The sequence below is a fragment of the Octopus bimaculoides genome, chromosome 12 (genome assembly GCF_046866305.1).
Source record: "Octopus bimaculoides isolate indiv1 chromosome 12, ASM4686630v1, whole genome shotgun sequence".
Lineage (NCBI taxonomy): Eukaryota > Metazoa > Mollusca > Cephalopoda > Octopoda > Octopodidae > Octopus > Octopus bimaculoides.
In genome coordinates, this window is record NC_142939.1 from 41626813 (window position 1) to 41641857 (window position 15045).

Consider the following 15045-nt stretch of genomic DNA (forward strand, 5'->3'; position numbering starts at 1 on the left):
ATACATACATACATACATACATACACACATACATACATATATATATATATATATATATATATATATATATAAATAAGCAACAAGGTTATCCAGAAGTAATGCATTACGATCGTTTCATGCAACTCCGTTTAATTCAACAATGTAATCATTACATCAATTTAAAATACAGAGAAATCCTCAGCTGCACAAAGACATTAAATTTAATTAAATTAGAACACATTAGTATAATAATACCTTCTTGTATAATAATAACCTCTTGGAGATTTAGTATAATAATAACTTCTTGGGGATTTTAGGTATAATTATACTAATGTGTCCACCTGTTCTAATTCAATTAAATTCTATGTCTTTGTGCAGCTGAAGATTGCTCTGCATTTTAAATTGATGTAATTATTACATTGTTCAATTAAATGGAGTTGCATGAAACGATCGTACTGCATTACCTCTGGATATCCTTGCTGCTTATTTTAATTTTTATCACCTTACTTTGAAATTGTATGGATAATACCATACTAAATTCTGGTGCCTCAACTTAAGTACCATATTCACCTGAATCTAAATTTTTGCTATATACATATATATATATATATATATATATATATATATATATATATATATATATATATATATATATATGTGTGTGTGTGTGTGTGTGTGTGTGTATATATATGGATAATAATAAATGGAGCAAAACGCATGTCGAAGAAAGTTCCTTTAATTCCTACATATATGTTAGAAGGTTTCTAACGGTCACTGACCATGTAACATCACGGCTCGTAAGTTATCCCATGATTTCGTTTTTGTCTTGCTATTACATGTTTTATTATGATCTCCCCGAAGAGAAATGAATGAAGACCCCCAACAACTCTTTCTTCTTTGTGAAAGAACGATCATTTATTTCGAAACATATATGTAGGAATTAAAGGAACTTTCTTCGACATGCGTTTTGCTCCATTTATTATTATCCATATCATCTCAAAATGTATCACTTTAAATCGGTATATCAACCTGTAAAACGGTTGGGATATCTTGTTTTTTAGTGTAATTTTGCTACCTCTGGTAACTATTAACGTATTCAAATTATCGAAAGTTTTAATAACTGAGATAATATTAATATATACATAAACCAATATATATATATATATATATATATATATATATATATATATATATATATATATATATATATATATATATATATATCTGTGTGTTTGTGAATACTGTAATTACTTTTTCTACTACAGGCATGAGGCCTGAGATTTTGGCGTAGGAGGTTAGTCGATTACGTTGACCCAAGCGATCAACTGGTACTTATTTAATCGACCCCGAAGGGATAAGAGGCAAAGTAGACCTCGGTGGAATTTGAACTCAGAACGTACAGACGGATGAAATGTCGCTAAGAATTTTGTTCGGCATGCTAGCAATTCTGCTAACTCGCGTCTTGTATATACTGTAATAATCCTTTCTACTGGAAGATTAAGGTCAAATTTGAGGGAAGGGATTAAGTCGATTACATCGATCCCAGTGGGAAACTGGTACTGTATGTATTGTAATAATAACAACATGTGGATCTTGGTTGAATTTCGGATCATGGGGTTTCAGTTCTTCGATCACCTAACCTATCAAACTCATTGAATTTGTAGTGGTTCAGTATTATTCAGGCACTTTAACCATTAATATAATCCTCAGAAAGAATCAGCGACAAGACTATACCTGAATTACATATATAATCCACTCGGTGGGCTTCTATATAGTTTCCTTGTACCCACTTTCATTCCCAAAGTTCTACTGGTGGCTATAGAGAATGACACTTTCATAAAACACCACGTAGCAATATTTTGGAAATACTTGTAATGGTTTCTGGAAAATCCTTGAAGGACCTGTACCAAGCTTTGGAATTGAAAGTTAGACAAACAACAGAATGCACAGTTTCAAAGATCCCAACATCGCTAACAAGATACAGGACTAGATATTGCAACAGATTCGGGTTTCAAGGGCCCACAACATTTCAATACTCTCCTCAAAAATCTGAGAAACCTGTATAGGGTGGATGTGTCATCAAAACAAAACTGGATCTCCTCTGTCAAAGAGTTCTGGATGAGCTGAGCTCTTGGCAGGAAACGCAGATGAGGGCCGCAACATCAAACTCTCTCTTTCACCAAACACCACATATATCAGAGGAGGTTTCAAGTAGCGAAGGTGTAGTAAAGTTAGCGGCAGTGCACCAACATAGCCGCTGCTCTCGAGCTAAAACTTGTTAAAGAGTTAGAGGGATCGAACCTGAGTCTCAGATCGAACATTTGCTTCGTGAATGAGAAGCGAACCTTTTACCCATTCTGTCACAGAGCGCCTACAAAATAATTGGCATAATTAATGATTAAATTAAAACACCAAAACATACACACACAGGCATACCCACAGTAGGCTTTCACATTGAGCGGCTGTTGGTTTTTTTTATACAATCATCGTATTAATTGAGAGCTTAAATGAATTCACTGCCCTCAGCAGGAAATCGAAACGTACTTAAAAACTAGGTAACTGCGAAATTAGATATAACAGAAATTAGATACAAGATTAGTTTAAATTTGGAAGAGTCCATAGCTATAAGCCAAACATTATACGAAAATCTAAGGGAGCCTCTCTGTGATAACACAACCAGTTTCAAATTGCAGCCCAATGTATAACTTTATATGTTGTCAGGTGAAATGAAAGGGCGTCAGGCAACAGTTAAATGGATTATGCTGCATATTTATATATATATTGTAGGCGCAGGAGTGGCTGTCTGGTACGTAGCTTGCTTACCAATCACATGGTTCTGGGTTCAGTCCCACTGCCGACCAAAGCCTTGTGAGTGGATTTGGTCGACGGAAACTGAAGGAATCCCGTCGTATATATATATATATATATATATATATATATATATATATATATATATATATATGTGTGTGTGTGTGTGTGTGTATGTATTTATGTGTCTGTTTGTTTCCCAACCATGGCTTGACAACCGATGTTGGTGTGTTTACGTCTCCGTAACTTAGTAGTTCTGCAAAACAGACCAATAAAATAAGCACTAGGCTTACAAAGAATAAGTCCTGGGGTCGATTTGTTCGACTAAAGGTGGTGCTTCAGCATGGCCGCAGTCAAATGACTGAAAAAAGTAAAAGAATATACATATATGTATATTCATATATCCGTATTCGTGTGTATACGTGTATATACATATATATGTATATGTGTGTGTGTGTGTGTGTGTGTGTGTGTGCGCGCGTTTGCTGGAGGTGAGGTGTATAAAAAGAGTTGTTATGGTGCCAGCTGGAAGGTCTTCGATCACAGTTCTGGGGGATGAAATTTGACCTGCAGTTAAAACATCAACAATAAATCGGTTTTACTGTAGGCACAATGCCTGAAATTTGGAGACGGAGATAATCGATTACGTCGACCCCAGTGCATAAATGGTATTTAATTTATCAACCCCTAAAGGATGAAAGGCAAAGACGACCTCGGCGGAATTTGAACTCAGAACATGGCGACGGGCGAAATACCGCTAAGCATTTCGTCCTGCGTGCTAGCGATTCTGCCAGCTCGCCGCCCTAAAAACATCACTAGTAATAACGTCAACAACATCAACTTCAACATCAACAATAAGAAACGGAACTTACGGCGGTCCAGTTGCCAACCTGCCAGAAATGACAAGGCTGTAAACTACATTCTCTTTTTGTCTTGCCGGGCTTCGTCTTTCCTCGACATTGTTCTGCAGAAACGGTCAGATTAAAGGTGGCAGACATTCTCTGCTGACATAAAATCTGTCTGGTTTGTGTGCCAATTCCACAACTTGCACTACAAGCTGACCATGGCCCAGCTACCCACCTTGAAAAGATAATCGGATACCCAAAATGAATGATAGATCAACATACATGCATGTATGAATACGCGTATACCAACATTCATATAGATAAATACATCATACTTACACACACATACACACAACTCATATTATTAGTGTGTTCTCGCCTGAAGATGGTAGTTAAGCGTGAAACTCGAGTTTCATTAGACTATATATTTTACATCTTGTGTGGACTACCCTCCTATTTGTTCAACACAAACGTTCATGTATATATATATGTGTGAAAGGGACACTGAATGCATATTATGTAATAGTACAAATTCTTTATAGCTATTCGGGGACCCGTCTCTACGAGGGCATTCAACTCTTCTAATCAAAAGGGGTGGGAAAAGTGTAAATGGTAAAGAACCAATCACGTACTCTACTTATAGATTACCTTACCGAAATGATTTTTACGACGATTGATCGATCCCATAATATTATTTTATGTGCACCTATCTATCTATCTATCTATCTATCTATCTATCTATCTATCTATCTATCTATCTGTCTGTCTGTCTGTCTGTCGGTCTGTCGGTTTGTCTGTCTATCTATCTGTCGGCCTTTTCTATACATCTCCCTGTGAATCACCGGGATACATAATCAGTGATATTTCCTGGAGTCATTAAGTGTTTCATATCTTTCAAATCAGACTCCTTCACCCAAGTGATCCTGCCGGGATTGATTGAAGCTCAGCTTGTGCCCAGTTAGCAAATACTGTACTCCTTGTAGCACTGTGCATTCCAGGGTTTGCACATTATGACTCACAGCCACCTTGAAGCAGCGTCTGCTGCCTTTACCGTCAACCTTATGATCTTCTTCCCACTGACCCCTGTGATACCCAGCATGTTGTAAGCTCCGCAAAAGGCCAGCGTGCGAAATCCCTGCATCTCAACTCGTTGGGATCGTACCTTGCCAATCATTGCTTTGGCATCAGCACAATTTCCTTCTTTTGTATTCACTAGTCTCCTCGATGCGGTCTTTCTAGGGTACGGAGAGTTCTAACAGAACCAGCTGTTTGAATCCTTCTGAAGTCAACACCATATCTGACCTTAGTGATGTTGAAGCGACAATTTCTGGGAACTTCACCTGCTTCACCGAGTCAAGTTTTAGCTCTCTTTGGTGTTTCAAGCAGGCCCGATTAAGCAGACCAAGTAGCAGGCATCTTCTCGACCAACTTGACAAAGATGAACTTCCTCGGGCGAAGGTGATTGCAGTGACTAATCTCCTGATGATCTGTTGTGATTAAGCGCCCAACTGCATACGGAACATCCGATGCTGAGTTCCAAACAATCAGAACGGTAAGGAACCAGTGAACAAGTGAAGTGATACCAAAGTAATGAATGGCAAGGTATGATCCTTTCTGCTTTAGGAACAAGGTCTGAAATTTTTGGGGCGGGAGAGCTAATGGAATAAATTGGCCCCTAGATCTCGACTAGTTCTTATTTTATCGACCCCGAAACGATGAAAGGCAAAGTCAACGTGGGCGAAATTTGGACTCAGACCGTAATGCCGCTAAACATTTTGTCCGGCGTGCTAACGGGACTAATGACATAAACTTGTGTTTGTTGTAACTTCTCCAAAAATTATATACCTATAAGAAATTCAGAGTTACGAATTTAATATGTAATTCTGTGTTTGGAGTATACCACACACACACACACACACACACACACACACACACACACACACATATATATATATAAACAAGTCAGATTGAGAAGATTTTCGTAATCGATTTTCGAAACTTATTGAGGTCTCATCAGAGGTGTTTACATTAATTTGACTAATCTCAGAGCAACAAGCAGCCAGTCTGTTTATATACTCAAATCTGTCAACTACAGAAAACTGGAGCTACTAATTTTCATACCGTGCGTGTTTAACACTTATCTGCGGCTTGCCATTGTCAAGGAAATACCATGAACATCATCATCATGGCCCTGTCTCATCTCCCTCTCTTTTTTCTTCTCATTGCTATCAACATCATCACTATTATCATCGCAAACACTATTAAGAAGACAATATACTCACTCAGCTCTACAGGGTTGTGTGTTGCAGGCGACAGTTTTAGTAATAGGTTTGTCGTTTTCGTCACAATTTTCATCTGTAACCGATACTTGAGTATTGTCTTTAACGCAAACTATTATAGTTTTTTCTATACCTGGTAACACACAAAGAAACACAGACAACAGATTAGTGTAACATTGGTTTCAAATTTTGGCACAAGGCCAGCAATTTTGTGGGAGGTGGGGGTGGGGGTGGCTAAGTCGATTAAATCGACCGATGCTTGATTTATCGATCCCGAAAGAATGAAAGGCAAAGTCGACCTTGGCGGAATTTGAACTCAGAACGTAGTGACGGGCGAAATACCGCTAAGCATTTCGCCCGGTGCGCTAACGATTCTGCCGGCTCGTCGCCTTAGTCATAGTAATAATAATAATAATAACAATAATAATAATACACAGCACATACCCAAGGCGCACAGAGCTGCGCTCGGTAGTGAAGTGAAAGCACGCTATAAAAATAAAACTACTGAAAATAATAATAATAATAATAATAATAATAATAATAATAATAATGATGATGATGATAATAATAATAATAATAATAATAATAATAATAATAATAATAATAATAATAATAACAATAATAATGATAACAACAACAATAATGTTTATAATTTCCAACATAGGTAGAAGGTCAGATATTAGTTGTGGTGTGGGTAGAATATAGTCGATGATATTGACCTCATTACATAACAAGTACTTAATTGCCTTTTCATCGTGGAAGAGTAAAAAGCAAAGTCGGACGAAATGGCACTAAGCATTTTGTTCGGCGCGCTAACGATTTTGCCTGCTCACCACCTTACTAGTATTCTTTTATCGTATTATTTGTTTCGGTCATTTGACTGCGACCATACTGGAGCACTGCCTTTAGTCGAGCAAATCGATCCCAGGACTTAATCTTTGTAAACCTAGTACTTATTGTATCGGTCTGTTTTTCTCCAACCGCTAGGTTACGGGTACGTAAACACACCAGCATCGGTTGTCAAGCGATGTTAGGGGGACAAATACAGACACACAAACATATACATACATACATACATACATACATACATACAAACTCATATGCATACATACACACACACACACACACACACACACACACACACACACACACATATATATATATATATATATATATATATACAGTAGACTTCAAGCTGGCAGTGGCTTGAGTACGGCGAGTAAAATGCTTAGTCAGCGTTTCTTCCAGCTCTTTACGTTCCTGACTTCAAATCGCATCGAGGTCAGCTTCAGCTTTTAATGCTTTGAAAGGTCATTAAAAAAAGTATCCTTCCAGAACGGTGGACACTGCGGGGGCGAGAAGAGGAGAGAAGAGTAAATCAAAAGACCTTGAGCGGAGGTGGCTCCTCAGAGTTCACACATTGGTGAACCCTGAGGAGCAGATACCGTAGTAGTCGAGGTGGGAAAAGTAGAAAGAGGGCATAGAATGTGTGTTTCAGAGGTCATGCCAACCAGTCGGAGGAGATGCCTTTCTGTCGATATGGTCCAGGATAATTGTGTATGTGTGTGTGAGTGTGTGTGTATGTGAGTGTGTGTGTGTGTGTGTGTCTATCTTTTAGTAAGGAGGAAAAACTGGGTTACCCATCACCTTTGACATCCTCTCGAGACTGGTAGAAAGGTGAAAGAAACGCGTTTTCAAACTGGAGATCCGATACAAAAACTTTCCACACCCTAGAGTCCACTAAAGATATCAAAGATAAACCGAACGGTTTAACAGGATTAGGCCATGATAGGATTTTGAGCTCAGAATGCAAAGAGCAGGAATAAATACAGCTAAATATCCGATTTGCCGTTCTTACATTTCCTTAATCCACCACCTTGCAGAGGACCTTTTTTTTTATATCGAAGTCGAAAGCATGAAATGCAAAGTTAACTTTGGCAGGATTTGAAATCAAAGTGCAGTGAGTCAGAAGAAATACTATGAAGTATTCTATCCGATATTGTAAAAGTTCAACTAATTCACCGCCAGTGAGCTCAGGGGTGGGCTAGTAACATCTGATTTAATGTGTGAGAAAGTGTGTGCAAAAGCACCACAGAACATGGGCGGTGGAGGTATTGGTAGACACATACGACACCCAACACGGAACGTTGCAACTAATTCATCGCTGACCAAGCACACCAATGACATTTCAACTGTCACCATCTTAGTTTTTCAGATATATCATGTCTAACTAAACTCTCTTTTGGCCAAGGTTGACCACTTAGCGGCACGTAGAAAGCTCCTACTCATGGCATAGGATTCGAGCAGAATTTGTTTTTAAGAAATCGTCAATAGATGTAAGCTTTCTTTCTTCACGTCACTGACGTGGTCCAAGCAAAACATGAGTGTTGATAAAACTTGGTATTTGTGTCGTCGTAGGCGAACTCTGAACGTAAACACTGAAAAGTATTTTGTCCAACGCTCTCCAGCAATTTCGTACTCATAACATCTGGTCAAGTACTTTATTTAATCGACCTTCAAGGGATATAAGATAAGGTTGATCTCAGCAGGATTTAAATTCACAACGCAAACAATTATTGCAAGGCATTTTGTCTGCCGTTGCTGCCGATCCCTCGCTTCACAGCGTATCTAGGACTGCATAATCTAATGTATTCTTTCTTAGGGGATCTTTTGCTATTACTGGTTGTAGAGCGGTCTTTTGAACCCTTCCACCAATTCGTGGACCTGTCACTTTTGTAATAATGGTTTTTAATATATGCTCAAGGCCAGTGATTTTGACAATACCGACTCCAGTGTTTGACGGGTAATTTATTGATCTCGAAAGAATTAAAGGCAGAGTTGATGACGGCGAGATTTGAACTCAGCATGTAAAAAAGTAGGAAGAAATGCCACAGAGCATTTTTCTGACGCTCTACCGATTCTGTCAATACGCTGCCATATCGTCATTATCGTAATAATGAATTAACTTTGTTATACCCCTCTTCCCCCGCAATTGTTAGAGCATTGTAGGATGTCAAATACTTTAAAGTACCACTTACCTCCACCACAAGGTTGTGTGCACTCGGTAAATCCTGAAATTCTCCATGAATAGCCGGATGTAGAATCGTCAATATTAGTGCTAGTTTTGTTATTAACTCCGGTATATTTTACGAAGAAGCGTGAGACGGGTCCCGAGTTGTCCACAGATTTAGATGAAGCTAATTCTAATTCGGACGTTCCGAGTTTTCTGCCATGATAATCTCCATTGACCTTAACAGGTTGCTTTTTACGTACAATTTTGTCCTGGTTCGTATCCGTGTTTTCAAAAGAAGTGATCGGAGGTTTCTGAGGGCCAGAGAGAGAAATCGAGGACTTTCGGTGCACAGGTTGTCTTGAAGAGACGAAAGGATTATTCCGCAATTTTCTATTTACAGCATCGTTTTCACCATGACTGTTTCTATATATAGACGGTCTTGAAATATGATGCTTTTGATAATCACCTCCATTTATTGACGGTCTAAATACACCCCTATTATTCTGGTTACGGTATCTTCGGTTTTCTGTAATATTCTTTCTCACGAATGTACCATGGAATTTTCCGGAACTTACGGTTGTATGATAAGGTGTGGATAAGGTTGTAGGGACTCTTGGCCTTTTTCTGTGACGTCTATGATGAGGACTCATAAAACTTTCATCATAATGATATCTTCCATTTTTGGTTCTCATTTTTTTACGTTCATTATGTTGGTGTCCATTCGATTCATTTTCTACAGAATGAGAACTTATTGGCTTTCTGGAATTACTGGAATGATGGTGACGAGAAAAACTTCCGTGTTTCCAGCTAGAGTGCTTCTCTGTGTGGGAATTTTTCTTTTCCGAATGCCCACCGTTCATGTCAAGTTGGGCGCTGAACTGATAGGAAATTTCTGATGACTCTCTGTAGAAAAGTAACTGAAGGAAAGAATAAAACAATTATTGAAAAATTATTTTCATAACTTTTTTTCATCATTATAAATAATTTGAACCATTTAAATATTATTCGTAATGCATTCATAATACCGATTGGCCAGTAATTGCAGTGTTTGTTCGGAGATTGCAGTAACTAGCCTGTCGACAGTGCGTGTGCATTAAGTATAATGGATAGATGGCTCTTTTAATGAAATTTCATATGCTGGATAAATATCTATATTAAATATACTTATAAAACATTGTAGAATAAATCTTATAAGTTATGTAGTTGTATAAGTGTTACAATCTCATTTCCAGCTCGTCTCTGATACTTGGAATTACGCCGATCGACGAGTTATTTTTTTTAATAATTCGAGCTAAAATATTTATTTCCACTATCTTGGCAGTTTGTTCCATTACTGTTAAATAACGAATATCAATAATTTCTGTTTAATTTCGTAATGAAGACGTAAATGATTAATCTTGTAGTTACGCTGTTTATTTTCAATATAGTTCATTAGTTCTAAAAAGGTTTATTTACATCCCGCTTGGACATTTTGTCTATATTATAAATCTATCAATTAAGCAAATAAACACCAGTTGTAACCTTAAACATTATTATCTGGATTGTATGTTTACTTTATTTATGTCTGATGATTTATAATTCTCTTTTATTTATCTTAGGCAATTTTTTTTTATTAAAACAAATCTTACTATTTTCTTTCGGCTGATTTAGTGTCTTTCATTGTTCCTCGCACTAGCTAGAGTTAACCCTGCTACATATTACGACAGCCAAAATATCAGTTGATCACTAAGTGTATACAATGATTGTCTCAGTTTTATTTTCTTGTAATTTTGGTGTCTGAACATATGTTTTAGCTTCGAATTTACTTTTTCGATTATATTCTCTTCGCTTTTTCTAGCATTAAGTGATTCATCTAAATTAGTACTAAAAAATTCTGTAAAGGGATACGGTTATATATATCCCTTTTGCGATATATATATATATATATATATATATATATAAATAAATACATACATACATACATATATATATATATATATATATATATATATATATATATATATATATATATATATATATATATATATATACATACATACATATATATATATGGATGGATGGATTTAATAGTCCCTTTTGGGTTTAAAGAGAAAATATTCAGTCTTTTCTGGGTACATTGACATTTTATTATCAACAAAACAAGACTGGAGGTCAAAAAGTTGGGTATTTAATTTTTATTTTATGATTTTTATTTCCTTGTGGGAATAAAGTAAAACAATATCACTGCATAGATAAATTATTTGACATCCAGCGACATGAATGTATATATCATTAGACTGATATACATGATAAATAATAGCAGCCGAAAAACGTTACCTTGAGGTACACCGCGTTTTATCTTCGTTTTGTATGATGTTGTGACAGTATGTCTAACAGTTTATTTTCTTTGATTTCAAAATAGGAACCATTTGGATATCATTCCTACTTCTCTGTTCTATTATTATTATTATTATTATTATTATTATTATTATTATTATTATTATTATTATTATTATTATTATTTTGTTTTATTATTTTTTGTTGCTGAGATAAATTGAGATTTATCTCTCAATTTATTGAAGTTTCAAAAATAGTAACATCAACGAAATAGGGCAAGTTGGACCGGTGTGAGGAGAGGGAAGTTTCTAACGTTATGAGAATTTTAATTAATTCCCCTTTTTTTTGCCGACCCAGACCGCCAGATTCCTCAGATTCCAATTATTTTTGTTTACTACACAACCAAGTCTCGAGAATTTTTGTAGCAAGTGAAAAGATAAAAAAACACAGAGAAACCCTGAATCTGCAGTATTCTTTATGACCAACAGACCGGGATAAATTTGACAAGGTTTCCCATACTCAGGCGTGGCTGTGTGGTAAGACGCTTGCTTCCCAGCCACATGATTCCAGGCTCAGTCCCACTGCATGGCAGCTTGGGCAAGTGTCTTCTACTATAGCCTCGGGTCGAGTAAGGCCTTGTGAGTGGATGTGGTAGACAGAAACTGAAAGAAGCCCGTCATATATATATATGTATGTATATGTGTGTGTGTTTGTGTCTCTGATTATCTCCCACCAACGCTTGACAACTGGCGTTGGTGTGTTTTTACATCCCCGTAACTTAGCGGTTCGGCAAAAGAGAACGATAGACTAAGTATCAGGCTTTAAAAAGTAAGTACTGGGGACGATTCATTTGACTATGATTCTTGAAGGCGGTGCCTTAGCATGGCCGCAGTCTAATTAATGATTGAAACAAGTGAAAGATATAAAGACCTTCACAGCATTTTTTTCTCTGCTTTACTACCGAAAAAAGGTATCGGGCGCAGAGCCTTCGGCAGGTTCCGACTGAGATCGGGGAGACTGGTGTCGCTAACGTTTCTCTTTAACAAATGCATGTCAACAACCACAGCAAAAAATAATTTTTTCCTTTAAATATTTCGACTAAAAAAAAATTTTGCCTCCCAACCCTCATGCATTTTCTCCTCCCCACGAAGTACAAATACCTAAAATGGCCTTTAGTTTCAGGTATACATACCTGCGGGATATACAATGAAACGACTATATGTGTATAATTATATAATTATATAATATATATTCATATATCAAATGAATACGAGAAAATGCAAAAATATATTTGGATAACTCGAGTAAGCGAAATAAATATGAGATGAAATGATTACACATACGTCTTCTTAATTGCTGAACAGCGTAACTTGTTTGAAGTTATTTATGCTACCATCGTAAGAAAGAAAACGTCTCATAAATAAAAAATATATATTTGAAAGTAATTGCATCACACTGCCATCCGTCCATGCCTTCACATATACATACGTATATATATGCACGATAACATGAGGTGCATTCCAGAAGTTTTTGACGCATTTTTTTTGTTAGGAGAGACAGTAACTACTAAATTATTGTAATTTTAGTATACCGTAATCCCTCGACTACTCCGGGTGTTACGTTCCAAGACCACTGGCGATAGGTGAAAATCCGCAAAGTAGAAAGAGTAATGTATTGTGTATTTTTTAATTTTCATAATTTGTATATATTTATTTTGTTATAAATGCAAAACAACACCACAGAGGAATCGACGGAAGCTTAGATAATAAACCACGATAGGCGAACCGTGATATGGCGAAGGATTACTATACAGTTACTATACATTTAATAAGCTGAGTTGCCAACTTCTTATTCCAGATTGAAGGGGACGACTGTACCAACACTTTGATCACACCCTACTAAATACTCCTTGCCACTGTTGACTTGTTTGCAAGAAGCAATCGAGACGTTTGGACGCTCGCTTTACAATAAAGTTTTGTGTTAAAGAGGCGCTTAAACGCTACAAAAACTTATGAAGTGCTCCAGATTGGTCTGTTTTTCGCTGGCAGAAAATACCAGGCAAAAAAAGTCCACCAAAAGGCTAATAACGATCTCCTTTTCCAATAGCAACGGCAAGATCTACATTCACTGGATTTTCTCTAGCCTGTTGGTCGACAAAGAGTACTTTGTGGAGGTTTTGACAGAGTTCAGAAAGAGATTTCGTAGCAATACACCTGAGCACTTGCACCAGAACAATTCCATCTTGACGGAGATAGGCATCAGAACTGTCCCACACCTTCCCTATAGTCCAAACTTTGCTCCTTGTGAATTTTGGTTTTTCCCAAACTGAAGGGAAACTTCAGGAGCAGCCATTGTGAAGGTATTGAGAGGACGAAAGCGGCTGTGGTAAGAGTTCCTTTTGCCTTCACGAAATACGTTGGGCACCACAACAGGTACATTGAAGCCAGAGGGTCTTACTTTGAAGGAGATTGGAATTTTATACTTCTTAGAAATGTCTCAAAAATTGAGACTTCTGAAAATGTCTCAAAACTTTTGGAATACACTTTGTGTGTGCATGCATGCCCATATACAGACATTCATATATAAGTATGTATACCGACGTACACTTGTTTTATGTGTGTCTACTTGATTTTCGTATTTGTGTGTATATGTGTATTTGTTTTTCTTCGTATGTATGTATATATGTACAGTCTGGAGCACTTCATAAGTTTCTGTAGGGTTTAAGCGCCTCTTTAACACAAGACTTTACAGCAAAGCGAGCGTCCAAACGTCTCAAAAGACATTTTAAGATCCACAAAGATCAGAACTTAACTGCAGCTCTGTGGTCCAAATCGGATATGCAATCAATGTGGTTCTCTTTTCAGAACATTGTCTGGTTTAAAAAGCCATATCAGACGCCATGATGGTTCTAAGGTGTAGGTAGAGGAGGTGGTCAAACGCTGTATAAGGAGTAGACAACCACCATGTATCTATACACGTGTTGTGCGCATGTGTATGCATGTACGTGTGTATATGTATGTGTGTGTATGTATGCGTGTATGTATGTGTGTGTGTATATGTATGTGTGCGTATGTATGTGTGTGTGAATGTACGTGTGTGTGCGCGTGTATGTATGTAAATATGCATGTGTCTTGATGTATGTGTATGTATGTGTGTATGTATGTGTGCATGTATGTGTGTATGAATGTGTGTATGTATGTATATGTATGCATGTACGTGTGTGTATGTATGTGTGTATGTATGTACGTGTGTGTATGTAAGTGTGTATGTATGTATATGTGTACGTATGCATGTGTGTGTGTATGAATGTATATATATGGATGGATGTGTGTGTGTGTGCGCGCATGTATGTATGTATGTATGCATGTATGTGTATATGTATATGCGTATGTATGTGCGTATGTATGTGCCTGTATATACGGGTGTATTTATGTGCGTATGTATGTGTCTGTATATACGGGTGTATTTATTTATATGTGTATGTATGTATGTGTGTATGTATGTATGTACGTGTATATGTATGTATGTATGTATGTATGTGTGTGTATGTGTGTATGCATGTCTATATACCTGTATTTGGATATCTTCTGATAAAGGTCCCACAATAAATATACACTGTCCAGGACAAGATGAATTCCTCTGACGTTGGTAATCCAGAACTGTTCCAGGAATCCGTTTTATTCCATAAGAAGATAATTGCCAATGAGTATTAAGAAGTCCGTGGCCGGATTTGGTTTTTATAGCTGCAAATAGAATTATTAAAGATATTAGGATAATGATTATCATGGCGTTTAGAAAGAGACAA

General features: G+C 37.0%; 1 protein-coding gene across 2 annotated transcripts in view; it reads right to left on the bottom strand.

Annotated features, from left to right (window-relative positions):
* Positions 1 to 15045, bottom strand: part of LOC106872636 (thrombospondin type-1 domain-containing protein 4) — a 334387-nt gene that overhangs the window by 26138 nt on the left and 293204 nt on the right. For both annotated transcript variants that reach the window (XM_089360964.1, XM_089360963.1), the window contains exons 8-11: positions 14811 to 14983; positions 8950 to 9841; positions 5915 to 6044; positions 3660 to 3867 (exon numbers count right to left, since the gene is read on the bottom strand). In XM_089360964.1, the coding sequence (XP_089217090.1) occupies positions 3660 to 3867; positions 5915 to 6044; positions 8950 to 9841; positions 14811 to 14983 (1403 nt within the window). The remainder of the gene's footprint in view (positions 1 to 3659; positions 3868 to 5914; positions 6045 to 8949; positions 9842 to 14810; positions 14984 to 15045) is intronic.